This window comes from Uloborus diversus, chromosome 10 (assembly GCF_026930045.1).
Source record: "Uloborus diversus isolate 005 chromosome 10, Udiv.v.3.1, whole genome shotgun sequence".
Taxonomy (NCBI): domain Eukaryota; kingdom Metazoa; phylum Arthropoda; class Arachnida; order Araneae; family Uloboridae; genus Uloborus; species Uloborus diversus.
This window is the reverse complement of record NC_072740.1, coordinates 112,552,971-112,574,740: the sequence shown is the minus strand read 5'-3', so window position 1 is coordinate 112,574,740 and position 21,770 is coordinate 112,552,971. Positions and strand designations below refer to the sequence as shown.

At 34.2% G+C, this 21,770-nt stretch overlaps 1 protein-coding gene across 1 annotated transcript in view; it reads left to right on the top strand.

The window, feature by feature from the left end:
• The first annotated feature begins 2,136 nt into the window (after nucleotides 1-2,136).
• Nucleotides 2,137-21,770, top strand: part of LOC129231134 (protein grainyhead-like) — a 211,357-nt gene continuing 191,723 nt past the window's right edge. Inside the window, exons 1-3 of the mRNA XM_054865381.1 lie at nucleotides 2,137-2,156; nucleotides 2,974-3,246; nucleotides 19,523-20,300. Of these exons, the coding sequence (XP_054721356.1) occupies nucleotides 2,137-2,156; nucleotides 2,974-3,246; nucleotides 19,523-20,300 (1,071 nt within the window). The remainder of the gene's footprint in view (nucleotides 2,157-2,973; nucleotides 3,247-19,522; nucleotides 20,301-21,770) is intronic.

Genomic DNA, 21,770 nt, shown 5'->3' with positions numbered 1-21,770 from the left:
TTTTACAGAATAGTCAAATTTTGGTCGTTCTTTTTTTTATTGGAAAGAGTGTACCTTGAAGTTGGTCCCATATAAATTTGGAGAAAAAAAATCCTACTCTAAGAGTGGGAAAAGAGGGGGGATTTGTTGTTCACTCACATATTTTTTGATGCTAAGTTGGGTATTACAAAAAAAAAAAAAAAAACTGACGATGAATGATTTTCATACCTGTCTCTTTCTCGTGTGTACTGCCGTGAGCAGGTAAACAGCAGTATTTGCAGAAATGAGTTTTCGAGATATTTGAAGAAATGTGTGTTGGATTGCATACTTACAATAGGAAAATGTTGAAATTAGACGTTTTTTCACAGCGAATACCAAATAAGCAAACTTGTACAACGAAGCTAACGTAAAATAAATAACAAAATGCAAAAAAAAAAAAAAAAATGCAGTTACTGTCCTTTACTTGCCCACGGCAGTGTAGACCTCTCAATCTCTGGTATTTGTGATTAGGATTAGTTTTTAGTTCCAGTCGTTTAAAATTTTTTATGTTCAGGATTTGTATGAAAACAAAACAAAAAAAAAAAAAAAAAACAGAGTGAAGTTTAGTGATGGTGACATACTATTTTTAAAATACATTTACACTAAAAAGAATGAAATAAAAAAAAATAAATAAAATAAAAAAAATAAAACCGACTTCAACACCTGCAGCTGAAAATTGCTGTAAAAAGTAAAAATAATTTCATTCTTTGAATAACATCTATAGTAATTTTTGAACAGAAGTTTTGAAGTTGGCGCAAAAACAGTACACAAAATTATACTTAAACATAATTCAATTATAAATGTAAATTTTAATGGACCTAGCTTATTCTACAAAATTCGCATACAACGTTTTTAACAACATATTTGTGCATCAATATAAATGTTTCCTTCGAATTTTGACTGGTTTTCATGAGAAATGTAAATGAAAAATGGTTACACATCATTTTAACCTATCATTTTTGCGCCAAGTTCAAAAATTATGTTCAAAAAGTAGTACAGATGTTGTTCAAAGAATGAAATTACTTTTACTTTTTAGAGCGATTTACAGCTGTAGTTTTTGAAGACGGTTCTATTTTTTAAATAAAAATTTTTTTTTTGGTATTTCAAGGTTTTTTTTTATTTATTTATTTATTTTTTTTTTTTCCGTTCTTTTTGAAATGATTTATACGAATTTTTTACTTTGAAACGTAACATTTTCTATAAAAGCATACAAAGTTTAAAAAATTCCGAAAGTATCCACAATGGTAGCCACACTGTACGTATAATATAATGCATAACGAAGCTTATAATAAAATAAGAATCTATGAAAACAAAACGCATGTTCATAAAAGTGTGTAGTAATTTTTCAAATTGCTTTTATATTTTGATTTGCTGTTTCAGTCAACTTACCTTCCTTTTTTGCAAATAATTTACATTTATATACATTCTACATCATTGGTTTTGGGGCGTCGAAGACAATTGGAGATGGACTGATTTTGTGGGAGTCGGAGTTGAGAGTCAAGGGCTTAAAATTCCAAGAGTCGGAGTCGGTCCTTTTTTGCATAGTCCCCAACTTTACCAGTGCTGCGGAGTCAGAGTTGGAGCCGGAGTGAGTCATTTTCCCTCCGACTCCGCAGCCTTGCTTTTTTCAAAAGCAAGGTCATTCTTACGCTATAAGTTAGTGTGCGTATACTCATTAGAATGCTTTTTTTTACTTTCCTTTTTTTTTTTGCTTAAAACTATTTTTTTAAAGAAAACGACACCCCCCCCCTGTCATTTTAGAAGTCGTTGGACATGTAAGCCGTTGTGCTAACAGAAGAAAGATTGTTTGTACAGGTGAGAAAAAGGTTGAATGGCATGTTGATTATGCCAATTTTTAAGCATGAGGGTTAAAATACTAAAGCATGTTTTCTTTTTTTTTTACTTTATTTATTTTTAAAGCAAATGCTTTTAAAGCGCACAATGACTTTGACTTTAGTCAAAGATGGTGGTGGTGGTGGTGTGTGTGTGTGTGTTTGCGCGCGCTCTTTATTTATTTATTTATTTTTTGAAATGTTGAAAGTTTTTTTTCTGTAAAACGACATTTTCCGTAAAAAATGACGCGCTGTATCTCCCGGGAAAACGGTAAGGTTTTGAAACATGAAACAGGGTGTTCAGAAGTAGTTTTTCCGACGACGGTCCCCCTCGTCACACAATTATTGATAAACTAATTTTTAAAATCACTCAATGTTTTATGCGATTTTTAACGCTTTACATTCAGCACATCCAGAACCAATTGCTGTGTTTATTCTTCAGTGCATTGTGCTTAGCAGCGAAATTCAATAACTCAATTTTACTAGACTTCCTATTTTTAAGAATGTGTAAAATGATTTTTTTCTCAATTAATTCAGTTCATGCTAGAAATTTTGCCTTAGAAATACGAATTGCCTTCATACAAATTTTCATAAAAGTAATTATTGTTACACAAGTTATAAAACAGTGCAGTAACGATGAATATTAAAAAAATAATTGAATCAAACAGTAGATTCGCAAATCTTTTGAGTACTTGTATCTTGTTAACATACTAGGATTGGCTTCAACGTCAATTATCTGGATAAGTTAATCCTCTCTTTGCTGCGCGCAGAAGTTAAATATTTCTTTCGTAAGTTATATATAATTCGTTAATTATTCTATTTTATTCGTAGATTGGTGGTTATTTCATAGTTGCTGTACTTTGATATTTTATTTCATAGATTACGTTATGTTTCATTTAATTAACAGTTTTCTTAAGATTTCTCAAATGAAAAAAAAATTTTAACTCTCTCTTTTCTTTAATTCTAATAGAGGAATAGGCGTGGACATTATAGGTTTACTTGTTTTCCCTGAAATAACCAATTTGTCATTGCTCCTCGACCTATTAAATCATCTGTGAATATTTGTACAGTTTTTTATAAGAAATTGCAACCATTTAATTATTTTTCTTTTCTTGTTTTTCAGCAAAAACAAAGAAATTGTCGAAGAACTAACGGCCACCGCTCCATCGGGGTCTGAGAGATCTCCTGATATGCCCGATGGCGAAGAAAGTTGGAGAGCATTTTATGAGCATCCATTAACTGCAGCAACTACAGCAATGTTGAACATTGGAGGACAAAATACAGAGGAACCGAACCCTACAACCATGGGACTGTTGTGCGAATATTACAAACTGCCTTTGGAGAAAATGGACAAAGCATTGATGGATAAGTACGGAGCATTGCCCGATTTTTGGACGTGAGTTTTTCGCTTGGCTGACTGGCTGATTATACTGTTTTGATAGTTTGATAGGCAAAACAATAGTACCTTGCAAATGAAGGAATGGGGTTGCAGTGGCGCAGCAAATGAGGGTTTTGGGGGAAGCACCTCCTCCCGCCCCAGAACCATTGATTTTAAAATGCATGCAAATTCTAAAAGTTTATGCATATGAAAGGGCTGTTTTGATCAATAAACCACCTTCAGAAGGTATTTTTGATCAAAAAAAACCCCTCCAGAAGGTATTTCTGGCTGCGCTAGTGTGAGACGGCAATTACTTATTCGAGAGAAGGAAGTTTAACCTACTAGTAATAAGAATTTAAAACCGTTAAAGACCTTAAGCTTTGCGGTTAGAGTATGGCACTTCTTAGACATGAAATTATCAAGTAGCGATGTAAGTACAATGTAAATCTTAAGTTTTGTGCAAATTAATTGAGTATTAGATTTTGTGTAAACGGATGAAACACACATTATATAACCAAAAGTATTAAGAGACTTTCAAAAATTCATATTTTTGCAAATTTCTCGAGAATATAGATCAATTTTCTGTAACTTTTGTCACATAAAATGTATGCGTTAGGTGACATTTTTCAATAAAAATAAAATCACTCATTCTTTAGAGGATCAGCAATAAATTGTAGATTTTTTTTTTCTTTTCATTCCTCGTCGTAATAGCTGGGAATGAGCTCTAAATTTCAGAAATTAGTTTGTATGCTATGTGCGGTTATTTTATGGATGTTTGTCAAATTATCAAGTATATTCGCAAAAATATAATCATTTCTTTTAAAAATACTAATTTTATTCGCAGCTTTTTGGCTCATAACACACAGTTTCAAACCAAACCTTACCAAACTTGCAGAAAACTTGACAGCGTACAAGAAAAACATAATACAGTACACTCCCGATTATTCGCAAAACTGGATGGCAAGGATACCGCAGATAATGAAAATTGCGGATAACCCTGAAAAAAAAAAGGCTTAAAACGTGGGGCAAATAATATAAAAATTGTTTTTGCATAAAAACGATTGTTATTGTACACAAAACGTGGCACAAAACAATGGAAATATATGCAGTACGGACATTAAAAATTAATTGTACTTTATTTTCCGAAGCACATAAAAGCAATAGAGAAATTGTACTTACTAAGCTACTTTATTCGCTAAACTACGCCACACTCCTCTGTCTGAAACATAAAATAAAAGCAACGAACTTTAAAATTTACAATTTTATGAAAAACTCCGTCATTTATTTTTATTTTTTTGATTTGAAATCATATTATGTTAATTATTGATAGTATTTTTCTAATTCAGTTATTCAAACAACGGTGCCCGTCTTGCGTCTCTAAATATTGTAGTAGTACGTTAATGTGTCATACAACCATTTCATGTGTCATTCGTGCGTGAGCGTTGAACTCGTACACTTAGCTTTCTTTTCCCCCTATTCTTTCTTTGCTATCGCTTAATTTGTCAGTTAATTGAGTACACTATTGTTTTCCCCGAGATGATCGCGGATAATGAGCACCGCGAATAATTGGGAGTTAGTACTAAAATTTGAAAGAAAAATATTGGAAACTTGATGAAACACGAACACTTGAATCAACTAATATTTCACTGCACTTGGTGATAGATAGCAATTTATGACTTTCAAAATTTCGTTGCCAAATACTCAAAATAATTGGCAGTTCACAAAAAACTTCCAGTTGAATAAATTAAAAATTTTGAAACATATCAGAGATCTAATGAGCTGTAACGATTCTCGGAAATGTGATGAATCGTAAGGGATTCTTGATAGCTAATCTGCTTTATTTGTTTTTCCCACTACAATAGCGAAAATACTTTTTATTCCCATGCTTTGGCATTATTATTTTTTTATCGCTCTCAAATCGATGCTGACCGAGTTTTAAACTTGTATTTTGAAGCTTGATTAATGCTATCATTGTCGATTTCGGCAACAAGAACATAAAATTTTTTCAAAAAAAAAAAAAAAAAAAAAAGAGTTCTAGCAATAATTGTTGAACTCTTTGCTTCTGATTACCACCAGACGAATACTCTTATTGTACATATTTAAAGTAATTCGAGCTTTTAAAGTGATAAAATCTAATTGTCGATTGCAAAGTAACTTAGCATCGAAGATATAAACGCTCTTTTTTGATAATATATGAGGTCCAATTGAGATCCGTGACTGTTAGATGTCTAAGATGAAAATCCGCCGCAATTTAATGGCCGGGAAAATGTTTTTATCGTGTTGTGTGTTATAGCTATGCATTCTCTAAATAGCTACATTAAAGGAAGCATTGCTTGGAAAAGTGAACTTCGCGCAGAGAAAAAAAAACGATATCAGTTTAATCAAATAGTTAAATAGTTGTAAACATTATTTCCTTGTATGAAAAGCATGAGTTATACATTTAAACTAGGATATCCGATAACACGCAATAAATGCTCTGTTTCAATTGTTTCCTGAAACTCTGGTTACGGATTACAATGATTTTTGATGCAACGATACTTAGTTCTGCAGCACTATGAGATACGATGAAAAGCACCGAATCAGGGGTAGGGGAACAAGGGGCTAGATGACGACCTTAACAGTTTTTATTTATTTTCCACGAACGTAAAAAAAAATGTCAATCTGAAATTCTTGAAATGAATCCGTTGCTCCCCCTCCCCCCTCCTATTCATTTTAAAATTACCCTGTGCGTTGCATATGCAGCTACGATCTTCACCTCCACTTCCTTCTTTTTTTTTCTGGAGAAAAAGAAAGTTGCTTTGCTCCCTGTTGCGTATTTTGCTCGATATTGCGCGCTTTTCGAACCCGATTTTCATTCATAATCACACGCATTTAATGTTCTTGAAATCGAATAAATTCTGAAAAAGCACGTACAGCGTACTTAGCGTTAAAACAGGAGAAATAATAACCTGTAAAGTTATAATTTTCAACATATAAGAACGGTCCACCGTGTTTACTGTAGCACACTCTAAAAAAAAAAGAAAAAAAAAAATCGAAATGTTCCTAGAAAAGATTGGGCAGCTGCCCCTTAATTCCAGCCAGTAACATACCTGGAAAAAACCAGGAAATGTTCCTGCTAAAAGTTTGTAACCCTCCTAGACCTAATTATCCTAGAACATTTCTGAAAAATTCAGAAACTTTCCCAATCAAAGCCAGTCATGTTTCTGGATTACCTCAGGAACCTTCAGCAAAAACTTATATACGTACATCATACAGTAATAGCTTGGCACCTTCCCGATTTACCAGGAAGCTCCTGAAGCAAATAAGACCGAAGCTAAAACAGGAATTGCAAGCAATGCCTTCGAAACTACAACATCCGGAGACTGATTTTCGCCTTTGATTTGGGCCCGATTATTCCTTAGAGGTAGTAAAAAAAAGCGGAAGGAGAAACACTTTAAAGAAGCCTAATATATTTTTACACTGGTTTCAAAAAATGCTTTTCCCCACAGTGTAAAATTCAGCTAGTGTTCAATAGTAAATTGCTAACTTTTTCTGGTAAAATTTACAGTAAAATTTTTCTGTACTGTAAACAATGCATTTTAAAGTAACAATAAACGTAAAATTATCCTAGATTTTTAACAATGCAGGTTAATTCCGGCTACGCTAGTGATACAAATCAATATCACCAGTTCCGCGCGTAAATGCAAAACGGCTATAACACGACTTTGTTCTATCACAAGTTGTGTGAAGCATCGAAATGTAAATTGTTATTGAAAGGGTGATGCAAGATTTATAGACGTCTCTGGTGGTCCGAACTTGTTTGAAGGACCTAAAACAAACGGGCAGAAATCTTTGTTATTCGCCTTGGAAAGTGTAAACTAGTTCAGAATGTTCTCGCTCGAAGTTGGTGTATGTTCTGTTTACTGTTATTTTATGCTTTGATAGTCATTATGGTTTTGAACGGACATGAGCTATTGCTATTACTCCAAAAGAAAAAAAGAAATAAAAATTCGGGTGAATTTAAGGTTTCGAGATAAGCATAAGTTTTGACCTTCAATTTTAGGCTAAAACGAGCCTCGTTAAAAGTGATTTCACAAACTGTAGCAGGCGTTAGTTAAGCGGGGAATAAATAAAAAAAAAAAACACACACACACACACACACACACACAGATTTTAAGTCTCCGTTCCGCTACGCAGCAGACTAATCATAGGGCGAATCATCTTCGAGACCGTGTAATTATATACATGCTTGGGCACCAGACTTTTGGGAGAGATTGCACTGACCAATTGAGCCTTTAGTAGATCACAAAGCACTATTTTTTTTTTTTTTTTCGTTTTGTCAGTGAGACCGTTTACATTTTTTACTTTAGAATCGGAAACGGAGCTATGCTATTAAGAATAGGCAAACTTTTTTTTTTTTTGTGCAAAAAATGCTATTGTGAGGACCAGTCCATCCTTGAGATCCTATCATTTCTCCATTATCTTTTGTTTTACGTGAAAGTTACGAATTTAGAGAAAATTGATATTGAACATTGTGTGACAAAAAAAACATGTGATATATTTTCATCATAGGTTGCTACCAGTGTTGTAGAGCTTTTTTTTTTTTTCCGGAACACAAGAAAAAAAGGGGGGGAAATATAAATTAAACAGCCAGTCGTCGTGCTTTAATTCATCGATTGATATGTGTGTGTGCGTGAGCGCTGGAGTGAGGGGAGATAATTCTGAAAAAACATTGAATCCTAGACAAAAAAAATGTAAAAAAAAAAACATATAAATTGATGACATTTTATTATTAATACACTAAAAAATCTCGCATTGTTTAATGGTTACTGAAAACGATATTAATTTTTTTTTAATGCTAAATATAAACATAAATTCGATTAAGCGGGGTATCAATTTTGGCAGAAGCAGCATAATAAAACGTTATTTATTACGAGGTTTGAAAAGATCTTTTGAAATGTACATTTTAGGGAGGACTGAACAGAATTAAATTAGTCTATTTTGAAAAGAAACTATGGCTTTCAATTTTTATAAAAACAAGCATTACATGAAATTATGTTCCGGAACGGCGTTCCGCCCAGAGCGTAGTACCGTCACGTTCTGGCTCCATCAAAAAATTTGACATTTGACGCGTCTTAAACCTAGGCCATTTTGTTGCATAGAGTATAACGTAAATCGAGGTATCACGTCCAAACAATGAAAAAAAAAGACACTGAGAGTAAAATGTAACTTAATTAAGGTAAACACAAATAATATGACATTTTTACTAAAAATGTGCAAGTAAAAAAATCAATTGGTCGTATTCTCGTCATTTTTCAATTACTGATGGTGAACTACTCAGATTCGCGATATAGTAATATCCAAGTTGGGAGAACACACAGGACCAAGTGAAATGATAAAATATTTACTGTGCTTTAGCACCCCCTGTCTGATAATATTTTAGCTATGTTGTCTAATATTGTAATATTTTGTGGTAAGTTAAAAATATGTTTTGTTTTAAGCATGGTAAAGTTCTTGCTATTAACATTTTAAATATCAATTGAGACCTACTAATAATCGGGGACGTATTTATTTATTTGATAATAAGCATGTTTTTATTTTAAATGATTTTTACCTATTAGACAAGTGTATACGGATTTCGATTGTTTGTTTACTCAATTATTAATTTGCATGCTTATTCATTTTTTTTCATTAATTCATTTTCATTCATTTATTTAATAATTTAATTATTTATTCAGTCATTCACGTATTTTCTTTATTCATTCATTCACTTATTTTCTTAATAATTCACTTTTTTATTCACTTATTTTTCTTTATCACATAAAAAATATTTTATTTATTTAGTCGTTTATTGTTTCATTAACTTTTCATTTATTGTTTAGTTTTGTACGTATTCATTTATTTACTCATTCATTTGATGAAAAAGTTCATAACATTGAAATTTAAAATAGCTCATTCGAAAATTAAGGGGAAAGCGCCAAATAAGTCCAACCTAAGATTCAAGGCCTAATATCTCGCTCATTTAAATTTCAACTGGCTCCATTTTTTTTATTCATCAAATATGACTCATAAAAAAAAAGAAAAAAATATTACATGAGAAAATTTTAGTTTAAAATATGTTTGTCGTCAGCAATTCAACAAAAAAAAATGGCGAACTGGCCTTATTATGAACAGGAACGCTGGCCCCTAAACAGGCCTGGAAAAAAATCAGTAAAAAGTACAATGAAACTAAAAAAATTGGTAAATTTTGTATTGTCGATACAAAAAAATATTAAAACACATTAGGTAAATTCAAAAGCATTATGAACATTTCCATATTTACATCAATGGAAAGGAGAATGACCAATCGTCACACTCTATAGGCACTGATAACTCATTATTTTCTGTTTTATGGTCATTCCTGCAAGCAGTTTGTGCACATATGTGCACATATGTGCAACATATGCAGCACAGGATGGCATCCTCCAACCGACCCTTGTTATAATAAGGCTACTGGAGATCTAGCAATGCCAATCATGGCCTTATTGGGCTACTGTCTCCTTTTTTAGGTTATTAAATCATAGGAAAAAAATTACGGTACACAGCGACATTTTTCTTTTTGAATTCGTCAACTACATAAATTAGGCTTTGTAAAGCAACTTTTTAATGCGATTAAACTACAGTGAACTATGAAGAAACAAAATTTACTGTAAAATTAGATCAGGGAATTTTGACAAGATTCTTGTTTCACTGTTGCTGCTTTTGCCCGTTATTATTATTGTTTTATTTATTTATTTATTTTTGTTAACCGCTGGTTGATAACGCTTTACCATCAGCTACGCTTTCTGATGGCCATAAAATAACGATCTACTGCTTTTTGCTACCCTACATAGAACAATAGGCGTTTGGCCTTATGACCTTATTCATCAAACCTGCCTTATTTCATTTTTCACTTTCCCCCGAAAAAGAAAAAAAAAGTGGAAATTTTCAACTTTTTTTTTTTTTTTTTTAGCAAACTGACTGCCAAAAATGAAAAATGATGTTTCACTCCTAGTTTTAGTATTTGAGACTTTGTACTTTCTTTATGTACTGTAATTTTTAAAACAAATTTCCGATTCTTTCATTTTCAAAAACTGAAGTTATCTTAAGTATTTCACTTTGCCTACTTCACCTCAAAAGTTGTATATTAGGAAAGCCTGTTATGAATCCCCCCTCCCCGCCTCTCCAGGAAAAAAGCTCTTCTTGCGTTAGTGAGTGCAACTAATGAAGAATAATTACAATTAATTCTCAGTTTTTACATAAAACCAATTTTATATTTCTCCAAACAATTGCTGGTGAGGGGGGGGGAGAATTTTATATATTTTTACCAAGGGTTCCAACTTATGGGGGATTGTGGGGCTGACTGCGTCATTGAATTTTTTTAGGGGGGTGTTTTAAGGGGAACTTTTCTCTTTTGAGTAGAGCATCCGATTTCGGTGATGGCTTTCGTGTTATTTGGGGGGCGTGAACCCTTGCTTATTTTTCGGGATGGGGATGGGCACCCATGATTTTACAAAATAAAGAACCAATTCAAGGATTTTAGCACACAATGCTTTTTTTCCCCGCCACTAATCTTATATTTTAATTTTTGATTTTTCTGCACAAAATGATCCGAAAAAAGACGTTGTTTTTTTGTTTCTAGTTTAATTTAGAAAATGGCATAACTTCGGTTACACAAAAAACTTAAATCCAAATTAATATCAATAATAATAATAATGGCGTGGGCAAAAAAAGAGAAGTAACTAAATTTTTAATTTTCACTTTTTTTTCTTCTTTTTTTTTTTCCTGCATTTTTGTCATTTTTTACAAAATTGTACACGCTCTCTCATTTGGTTCCGCTGTAAAAAAACGGGCGGTAAAAAGGACAAATTCCAAAATTTCCCTATTTTTAGTACTGAATCCAAAAATTTTCTGCATATATCTCGAAAACTCATTTCTGCAGATACTGCCGTTTATCTGCTCACGGCACAGTAATAATAATAATGGTAATAATAATAAAAATTAATAATTAATAACAACAACAACAATACTAATAATAATACATAATAGTAATAATAATAATAATTCATTTTATAGCAAAAAACATAATAATAATAACACATAATAATAATAATAAATTGAAATAATAATACATTATAAAATAATAATAATACATTAAAATAATAATACATCATAGCAATAATATAGAATAATAATAACAACATTTTTTTAGCCCTGATATTTTTGTAAAATGGCGTGTACATATGTGACAGGGGTGTTGGCAAGGGAGGTAGTGGGATTTGGGAGTGTATGTTCTCTCAGGCCCGACGAGAGGCAATGTCAGCCTAGTCGGAAACAAAGGGACCAGGCATCAGGGGGCCTGGCGGCACTGACGCAAAAAAAAAAGGATGAAATAAAAAGGGGGGGGGGGACTCCGAAAAAGCGAAGACATAAAGATAATTGTAAAAAATTTTCTTCTGGTATTTGATGTTGTGGTACTTTTAATGAAGTTACTTGTTTTGTAGTAAGCAGTTTTAGAGAGCCTCCTCCCCCCCCCCCTTTTTTTCTTTTTTCTTCTGCTTTTCTTTTTCGCTTTTCTTTTTGAGTGAGGGGAGGAGTGACAAAACTGACAAAGTGTCCGCCTTGGCTCTCCGTGGCCCTGTGTTCTCTACTTGAAACTGATAATTTTTCCTTTCCTGACCGTCGAAAAAAACTAACCATATCCCTCTCCTCAATTTTTTCCTGTCTACGCTACTGATTAAAAATAACATTAAGTGCAGCGTGATCTCCAACTTTTAAGATTTTTTTTAATTGTGTTCTTCATTTCACTCAAATGATTGAATTGGGATAGCGCTCAGGTTGTTAGCCTTGAATGGAGAAATAGAGGGGAAAAACAGAAGGAAAGAAAAAATGAATGAATGCCTACGCATGTAGATCGGAGCCGTGGGAGCTGATTGGTAGATAAGAGGTGACGAGATGTGGGTGGAGACCTTAGCGATCAGCTCACTGCTAGAAGTGGGTGGGGGAGAACGCCAATTATTGGAGCATTCTTTCTCTTGATATTAGAAACCACGCCTTGACTCCAGGGCTTTAACCCAGTGTGAACTGTCACTTTGCGAGACAGAAATCGCATTGGGTTTAATCGCACTGACAGATTGTCGCAGCAAATGTGACGTCATCATTTGCGTCATTTTTGGTGCATCCTGCTCGTTCTCGGTTGTGAGATCAGCTCCCGAAATGGGTTGCGCAGAGCGGAGATTCTTTTGTTTGCAGGTGTGCCAGTTTAAAGTTCAAATTATACAACGGTTTTGAGTTTGGAAATTAAATCCAGTTTTCTTTTCAAGTATCCAGTAGTCTTGTAGTTCAAAATAAAAGTTGTTCTTTCATACAGTTTTTTTTTTTTCATACATTGCATTGCAGAGAAATTCTCTTCCAATTTATTTCAAGATGATTACTACTGCTCGGAGCTAATAACATGCTCTACATGGTGGTTCCTAACTTTTTTGAGCCCATTGCCCCTCCCCCTATAGAGGTTGAAGAACATTTATCACTCCTCCTCCCCCCTCTTTCTTCCTTGAGAGGGGAAAAAACCCCGCAAATTTGCGCATGTGAGCACCGATATTATTCAAAATTTAAATGCGTAGTTTTAATTTAAAAGAATTTTAATAAACACTTAGGAGGACGAAATATGGCTATGCAAAGGGGTGATTATAATGTTCCTTATAATTTAGAAACGCAGATACAAAAGCGTTCCCAAAGCACTTTGAGCAAGCCATTAATTATTATGACCTTTTTCAAACTGTAGTCTGGGGAAAAGAAGGAGTGCCAAAACAAAGATTTTGAAATTCAAGTTTCAAGTTACTGACATCTTTAAAAGTTTATAATATTATTACTTAACTGCAACATTATTTTTCTCAATGAGCTGATTAAAAAACAATGCCTCTTCCCTACTTTTTTCAAAAAATAATTGTTTATTGTTACATTTTTAGACTACAGTCGAGTCCCGACTCACGCGAGGGATGCGTTCCAAGATCCTTCGCGTAAGTCGAAATTTCGCGTTGTGGAAAAGAGTATGTGTAAAAACTTTTCTAAAACATATCCGATTATTTTAGACACTTGTAAGCACCCCCTCAACTGTTAAAAACCATTTCGTAACTAAACATTACTGTTTCTTACATAAAGAAGTGAATGTTTACTTATATTTAAAAAAAAAAAGTTTTATTCAATGTTAGATACTGCTACAACGCACAAAATCAATGATCTACGGGAAAGAAAGACAATTAACCGATATACGGTGTGTACAGTGTATAGTAAGAAAAGCTAATGCACTATAGTTGTACTGTACAGTAGATCCAGTAATGATATTTGTAACTTAAAGTGAAGATGATAATGATTTATGCTGCGTAATCAAACCGTTAAACTAATTCACTATTCAGTGATGCGAAAAGGATGAAGGTCTTTTTTCAGGAAAAAAGTATTGTAGCCAATTACAAAGACAATACTTATACACACCACGATTCCCCACCGAAAATTTTCGCGATGCGAGTGAGGAATTCGCGTTAGGCCTAAAATTCTTTACTGGTGAAAAAATCGCGTTATAGCCATTTCGCGTAAGTCGGATCGCGTTGTAGCGGGAGTCGACTGTATTAATTGTTTTATCAGTTTGGTAAGGAAAAAAGTTCTACGCATAATCGAGTATTGAACCATTGAATATGTAATTCCCGAATAAGAATGTTTCAATAATTTCATGAATACTTTTCAATATTTAACTTTATGTTTTGTTTATTATTCTGTTCAAGTTTAAACTTAAACTTGTTTGGAAAGAATTCGCGCCAATACATGTTCATGTGTATATACGTTTAAGGGCTATGATGGCCGAAATCCACTTCACCAAGAGAAAATTTTGGGTTGTTGTAACCTACTATTATTCTATGCCATTATCCATACGATAAAAATCACCAATTCTCAAAAGTCACCATCTAAAAGAGTCACCAGCCAAAAGTCGCCAATAGGCTTTGGCGTGACGAGAGCCAAAGCCAAGAACGGAGGTGTTGCTACATTAAAAAAAAAAAAAAAAAACAATAAGTAACGGAAAAGTGAAAATAAGAAAAGAAAAGTGAAATGTAACTCACTGATTCTAGAAACCTTTCGCTTTTGCTCAGGAAACTGATGAAACCCATGAAAACAAGAAACGCTCTTATAGTAGGTGATAAATAATACGAGTACACAAGTTTTGTAGAAATAATATTGAAGTGAAAAGGTGTTCTCGAAAACCTGATACAATATTTTTCAAACTGTTTAACAGTGCATTTCAATTTTGTATGTACATTATACAATTTTCCAAAAAAAAAAAAAAAAAAAATAATTAAATCAGTGGCGTACCTTGCATGGGGCAACACCCGGGGCGTTAATTTGTGGTGCCCCCCCCCCCCTTCTACAGACACAACAAAAAAAAAAAAAATGTAAACGCGAAATTCATGCAATTTTCAGAAATAACTTTATTTGCATTATAACGACATTTTAAGTGGGCTAGTAATAAATAAATAAAGGGGTTCGGGGAAGGTAAGTTCGGGGGTTTACCCCCCGGAAAATTTTCAAATTTGTAGTCTTGAAAATGCATTTTAGCTTCATATTTTTCAAAAACTTGCAATTCCATTTAGGGTGTCACCCTCTAGACGGATGACGTCACTGATTAAATAAACAAAATAAATAAAGAATTTGAAAAAAAAAAAAAAAACCCTTCAGCAGTTTACTTAGACACTAAAACCTAGCAAAATAGTGTGTATGATGTTTACAACATTTACGTCGTCATTTTTCTCGAAATTGTTAACACCAAAAAACTATGTAAGATGTTTTTGTTTTATTTTCAACATCTACAGAATGGACTGTCGGAAATCTGAGACGTTGCCATTCAGACATTTTATCTTACCTCCTATAAAACAGATAATCAAGAACCTTTTATTGCACTTACTGAAAAATGAATTCAAAATTACCCGGATTTTCAAATTATCCAAAAAAGCGCCGATCTCCATATTGCTTTTTTTTGCCACATTTTACCACATGAAATCATGGAGGACATTTAAAAGCAACGAAAATCTCAAAGAGAAACGATCGTATTTAAAACATTTTACGATACGATAGCTAAGACATTTTAATCTGTAATTACTCACGAAATTGTTGACTCAAAAACTGTGTCAGATATTTTTGTTTCATTTTAATATCCTGAGAATGGACTATCGGAACTCTTTCCGCTTGTTAGTACCAATAATCAAAAACCTTTCCTTGCATTAACCTAATAATAATTCAAAATAACACGGATTTTGAAATTATCCAAAAGAGCGACTATCTCCATAATTGCTTTTTTCGCCACATTTCACCGCATAAAATCATTGAGGACGTTTAAGAACAACGAACTTTACAAAGAGAAACAACGCCTCTAACTTGCCCAATAAACGGTAACCTTAAATAATGTTAAAAAAAAAAAAAAAAAAAGAAGAAGAAAGATCATGTTTCGCCCGCTTTCATTAATACACTGAGCGACTTTTTTTTTACTCTTTGGTTGTATCTTAATGCTACCTTGGCCCATTTTATGAAGATTTCAATTAGAAAAGACCTTAAACCGTTTTCGAAGACGTTTTGAAGAGTTTATCGACATTTGTAATTGTCACCATGTATGTTAGAAACATTAGTTTCTATTTCTTTTAATTTTCGGAGCAGAATGTTTTGTTTAAAGTTCGTTTTGTATAACCTTTAGCTTGAGTGAGAAAAAACAACTTTTATTTATGTATTTTTTTCATTTTTTTTCCGAGACTGACCTTTGGACCGTAATTACGGGGACAATATATTATGGCCAATCGAGCGGAAAAGCCTAACGGCCTCGAAAAAACATTTTGTAGGCTTTTTACAATAATTTGATTGATATTTTTAGAGGTCTTACGTTATTCATGGAATGAAAGCTTTTTTTCTCGTTTTAATAAAACGTATTTTTACTATTTTTCAAGCTTTTATTTGATTAAAAAAAAAAAACAATTGAATTTGCTTTGTATTCGGTTCTCCAATCACATTCTTGCGTGCTTAACCTTTTCCACTAAAAAAAAAAGAAAAAACAAGAAGTAAGGAATAAAGGATTTATGGGATGATTGATTATTTTTTAAAATCCAGTTTAACGCAAGGGAAGACGGTTTGAATAATTTCAACATTCCCCATGTCTTAATAGTAGTGAATTCGTGTAACTTTTTTTTTTTCTGTAAAGGAGCAGTTCATAAATAGTGTCACACTTTTTTTCAACAAATTTGATCCCTCCCCCGTGCCACATTGTCATACCTCCCCTTACCCTCTCCCCTTTGTCACATTTCATAAAAGTGTGCCATGTCACACTTCATGTTACACCTTCCCTCCCCCTTGTCACAAACTCTAACCAAACCCTTCCCGCCTCAGATCATGACATCATTTGAGGATTGCCCCTAAGAACAAATAGGTCACCCCATAAGTTCATAACCAAATATGACCTTGACGTTTTTGCTAGAATTACTTTTACGTTATTCATTTAACAGCAGTTAAACCAAATATGCTTTATTTTTCCTCCAAAATGGTAAAATATTTAATTTTTATAAAATGAAATCATATTAACTCTTGTATAATCTACAATTTTTTGCTTATATCATAAGCGAAAAATTCATTGCTTTAAATTCCGTATTGTGCAGAGACAGTGACATGTTAATAATTATTTAAAATTTTCACAGAATAGTCTTCAGTTAAGTTGCAAAAAAATGTTTGGAGGTACGCATCTTTTTTTTATGGGTGAAACCTCAAATATCTTTAAAAAGGGACTCCCCCCCCCCCGAACCTTGTACATTACATTTGCATTATTTTTTCAATAATAAACCAAATAGTAAGTCTGGGAACGGCGATTCTATGCCTCCACCTCTCCCTCCAATAACAGCACGGGGTTTAGTTTAAACCAAAACAAAAACATAGTTTTTATGAATATTTGCAGTTGAGATTAAATATTAAAACATATAAATTGCGAAATAGTCAAACTATATTGGAATTGTATAAAAACAAAATAAAATGACACATCACAAAATAAGAAAAAAAAAAACGAATATATATATATATATATATATATATATATATATGCATAATAAAAATAACAGGCCGGTTAAATGCTAACGCAACTGGTGATTGAAAAGCCAGTTGAGAAATATGGCTTTTAGTTGAAGATTTATTCGAAAATATTTATTCCAACGACAACGACTGCCATAAAATGCGTCATTTGATGAAGAACCTTTGTCGAGATGGTCTATTTCAATGCCGTTCTCATAAATCTCCGTTGATTCAACCCCTTTTATTCCTATGACTCGTTATACAGATATTTATATATACACACATATACATTTGTCTACATCATAATGATCATCTTTTCTTGCGGATGGCCTTGGGAAAGAGATTGTCCCTATAACTCTGCAGGCTACATTTGTCCATTATTGCCACTTTCAAGCACACCACCAGAAGCGTTTGACGGTCGTTTGCGCACGTGATTCTCTCCTGCCACGCTTTTTTATTTTCTTTTTGTGCCCACCTTTCCATTCATTTTCTCTGATGCTGTCTTAGAGGTCAAGGTTTGGTGACCAAACTCTTCCGAGAACGCAGAGAAGAGATTTAAAATGTTTTAAAGGGAATTTCCGTTTTCGCTTTCCAGCATGGGAAAACACTCCTTTATTTTGATTTGCTTGAGTGCGATTTGCTAGCTGTTTATAGGAATTGCCTTTCAATTGAAATGGCATCGTGTAGGATCTTTTGTTACAATTGCGATTCCTTGCGAGTCGTTCTGCGTGAGCGTGATCTTCTGTCCTGATTAAGAATGCAGTATGGATTCTCTTCCTGCTTTCACTTCTGATGGTGAAGTCAAGGAATGGAAGGATGGGGGAAGTGACAATTAATATGGATTATGTGTACACTACACTTTTAAAACTTCGGGTTGCACCTTTTAGGGTGAAATGATGTAGCACTTGCGGCACTTCTTTAAACGTGTCATTTGGCTCCCTATGGCACCGCTATGGTACGCCTATGGAAGCCTACGGAATCTTCAAGGGTGCCTTTGGCTCCCTATGGCACCTTTTGTCACCCTCATGGGTGTCGGATCCAGTCTTGTTTCTAATATTCGTAAATACGTCATTCAAGTCTTTGGTCGCTATATCGTAAAGATAACTGAAGAGAAGTTGAGTAAAACGCAACTTTTAGAAAATCCATCAGGCTACATGTCTTTATTGGGCAATGCCGCGATAAAAAAAAAAAAGGTTCCTTCAAAATAATGGGCAGCCAATATGCCTAATTTATGCCAGTAACATATCTGGCTAAGAACAGGAAAGTTTCACTAGCTGTGTGTTGAATTGGCTAAATAGCTGTTTATCATAGCTGTTAGCAAACGAGTAATCCTAACGAAACTTAAAAGCACCAAAGTCTATCTATTCGACTACCTAGACTATCTTCTCCATCAACTTACAGACTTTCAGGTTTCTTCAATATAATTTCTCATTAAACACTGTTGCGAGATAGTGTCTAAAGGAATTTCGAAATATTTAATAGTATTTTCCGTTTTAGTCATTCGGGGTAAAGTTGCTCCAAGCGAGTTAACTTAACACCACTTCAAATTTTTTTACCGTCCAGTGCTGTATTCTCCGACCAAAGTTATGGGTTAACTTTTCTTTACTTTACTGTACGAAAAAAGAAAATCCAGTCTTGCACTGAGCTAATTGCATCTTTCGATAATTCTAAAGTTACTGCTTGGAAGTTGTTTTTTAAGTTATTGAAAGTGCCCTTACATTGTAACAGTCTATGAAATGCTATAAATGATGAAATATCGTAATGGTTTGAACTACAAGGTGCATGGGGGATTTTTAACTGTTTAGAATATTTATTTTTCTGCGCTAAAGTTGCAATGACTTTTATTAAAATCTTCTATTTTTCCTCCCATTTCTGATGAGGCTCTAAGTGATCATAAATGGCTGGATAAATTTGAACCAGGCTAGTAATTCATTTTAAATTCATTAAAAAAAAATTATTTCCCAATATTGGATAAGTATACAATATTTTAAGAGTGTTTCTTCCGAGTGATTTCCGATCGAAAACTAAACTATTGAAATATGAGTGGGGCAGATAAAACTAGAGAAATTGTGGCTCAAAGCTACGCTGATTGATTGACTGCATTTTAATTATTTTCTAATATAAAGTAGTAAAACAGTGTAAGCTATACAGAATATTTCTTCCTTGTAATTTGTGAGCTCATCTGGATGACAATATTTCTTTTCTTTTGCAGAGCTGTAGCTGCTAATAGCCAGATTGGAAATGTCACAAACGGAACAAATGCAGTTGCTGGAGCATTGCCTGTTTCTTTGCTGCCTCAAGCTGCAGGAGTTTTGAGAAATCGTAGGATTTCTGATCCAAATGATGTTGCACCACAAGAAGTAGACATTTACTTGAATCGTGGACTTATAAAACGTGAAACTTCTAGTGAAGGAGAGCTTATCGTCCCTACATCTGGAGTGCTGAACATGCACAAATCTGACATTAGTGCCACCAAAGTTTCAAGTGATGCAACATCCAGTGATAATGAGTCACCATTGCCAATAATTGTTGAAGTGAAGCAGGAGCATAGTCCGGACATGCCTACTTCTCCAAGCCCACCCACAACAAAAATTAGTGAACTGCCACCAGCTAGTACTGTCATTGCCCAAGCTTATTCCAGTCACGTTTTCGCACAGAATTATGAAACTCTTGCTGCTCAGTATACAACAGCAGCTCCTCCTCAATATCAAAGTCAGCCAACCACTTCCGTTTACATGGTCACGGCACCATCTGAATATAGAGCATTGCCTGACTACTACACAGAACAAATCAGGCAGAATTTAGCTACTGTACCTGCTTATGCTGATGCTTCTGACACAGCAGCTTTCGTTGATCGTTATATTAGGCAGGCAACAGGACTCAAAGGAACGATTCATGGACTAACAGTCGATCTGCCTTCGCCAGACAGTGGTATTGGAGATACAACTATTACACCAAGGGATGCAGCTAACCTTTCGCAAGTTGGGGAGGTAATTATTTTATTTGTTTTGTTTTAGATTTAAGCAGATAATGAGTACATGAAAGTACTAATTTTGCACATCTATAAATATTGATCCAAGTAGCACACGTAATGTTTAAGTGTTTCTTAAACATTTTTAAAAGAGTGTCGCATCGTTGATAATCTTTTTAAAACGTTCATTAAACGAAGTATGCTATCTGGGGATGAGTGGGGCGCCCAGTGATTAGAGGATCTCAGCTTTGATGCCCGAGACCATAAAAGAGTCATAGAGTACGTGCACATTAAATCTGCGGACTTGAAAGTCTTGTGGTCGTCGCTAAGCAGTTACCGAAGGTGCGAGGAATGGGAGAAAATTTCTCTCACTTTTAGACTTGTGCTCAAATTATGGAAGTGGAGGGCTTCCGTCATGCCATATCTTGATGTTTATCTCTGTTATCTACGTTTTGTGGTAGGGGTATTGATTTTCTTGCGGGGGGGGGGGGGGCGTACCTGGCGATTACCGGAAACACATCCTCAACCTTTTTCAAAGTTAAAAAAAATATTCATGGATTACGAAATCTAACTACCAAATGGCACGCCCTTGAGAGTCACAGATCTGAATGAAATTCTGTATTTTGGTCAGTTTACACTAGATATGAACCCAGGTATACCGATTTGACTGCCTAGGCCCTAGTTCGGCTGCAACGACTTGCTGTTTAAGCCCTGAAAAGCAATGGTTTTTCCTTTGAAATAATTTTTTTTTTTACCCTTTCCTTGTATTTCCATTGCACTATGAGCCAATTAAATGCATTCACAACATAGAATGAATCACCCCAATCCCCCTTTTGTTGTACTGACAAGAGACGCCGAATGTCTTGGGAGGGTAGATATTATCCCATTGTTTCAAATTCCATTAAAAACAACAAGAATTGAGAGTCACGAATCTGGATAAAATTTTGAGTTTAGGCCAATTCGTACTAGATATGAGCCCAGGTAAAATAGATTGAGTGCATAGGCTCCAGCTTCGCTGCAGAGAGGGTCTAAATTTGCTTGCTTGGCTTTGGAACTGCAATAACGTTTTCTTTGGAATTTGAAATTTTGGCACACTATTAGGCTCTCCTAATATCTGTCACGTCCAGGGCCGGATTTGGAAGTATGGAGGCCCCGGGGAAACGAAGAAGTGGAGGCCCTTAATCAGGGTTCGAAAAGATCATCATATTTTTGAAAAAATCCGATACTTTGACATATATTCGAATATTTTGATATATATGTATATATCCGATATTTTCGACCAGTGAAAGTTAGGATAGTTCGTAAAAATTTTACTGTGGGGGCCCTTTTGTTGTGGAGGCCCCGGGCCAGTAGCCCCACCTGCCCTCCCCTAAATTCGGTCCTGGTCACGTCTATTGTTAGTACAACGTAGGGGCGGTGGGATTTATTCTATACTGTGACCAGAGTCCGCTAGGTGATACTGCAATGCAATAGCAAGAAAATAGTAAAA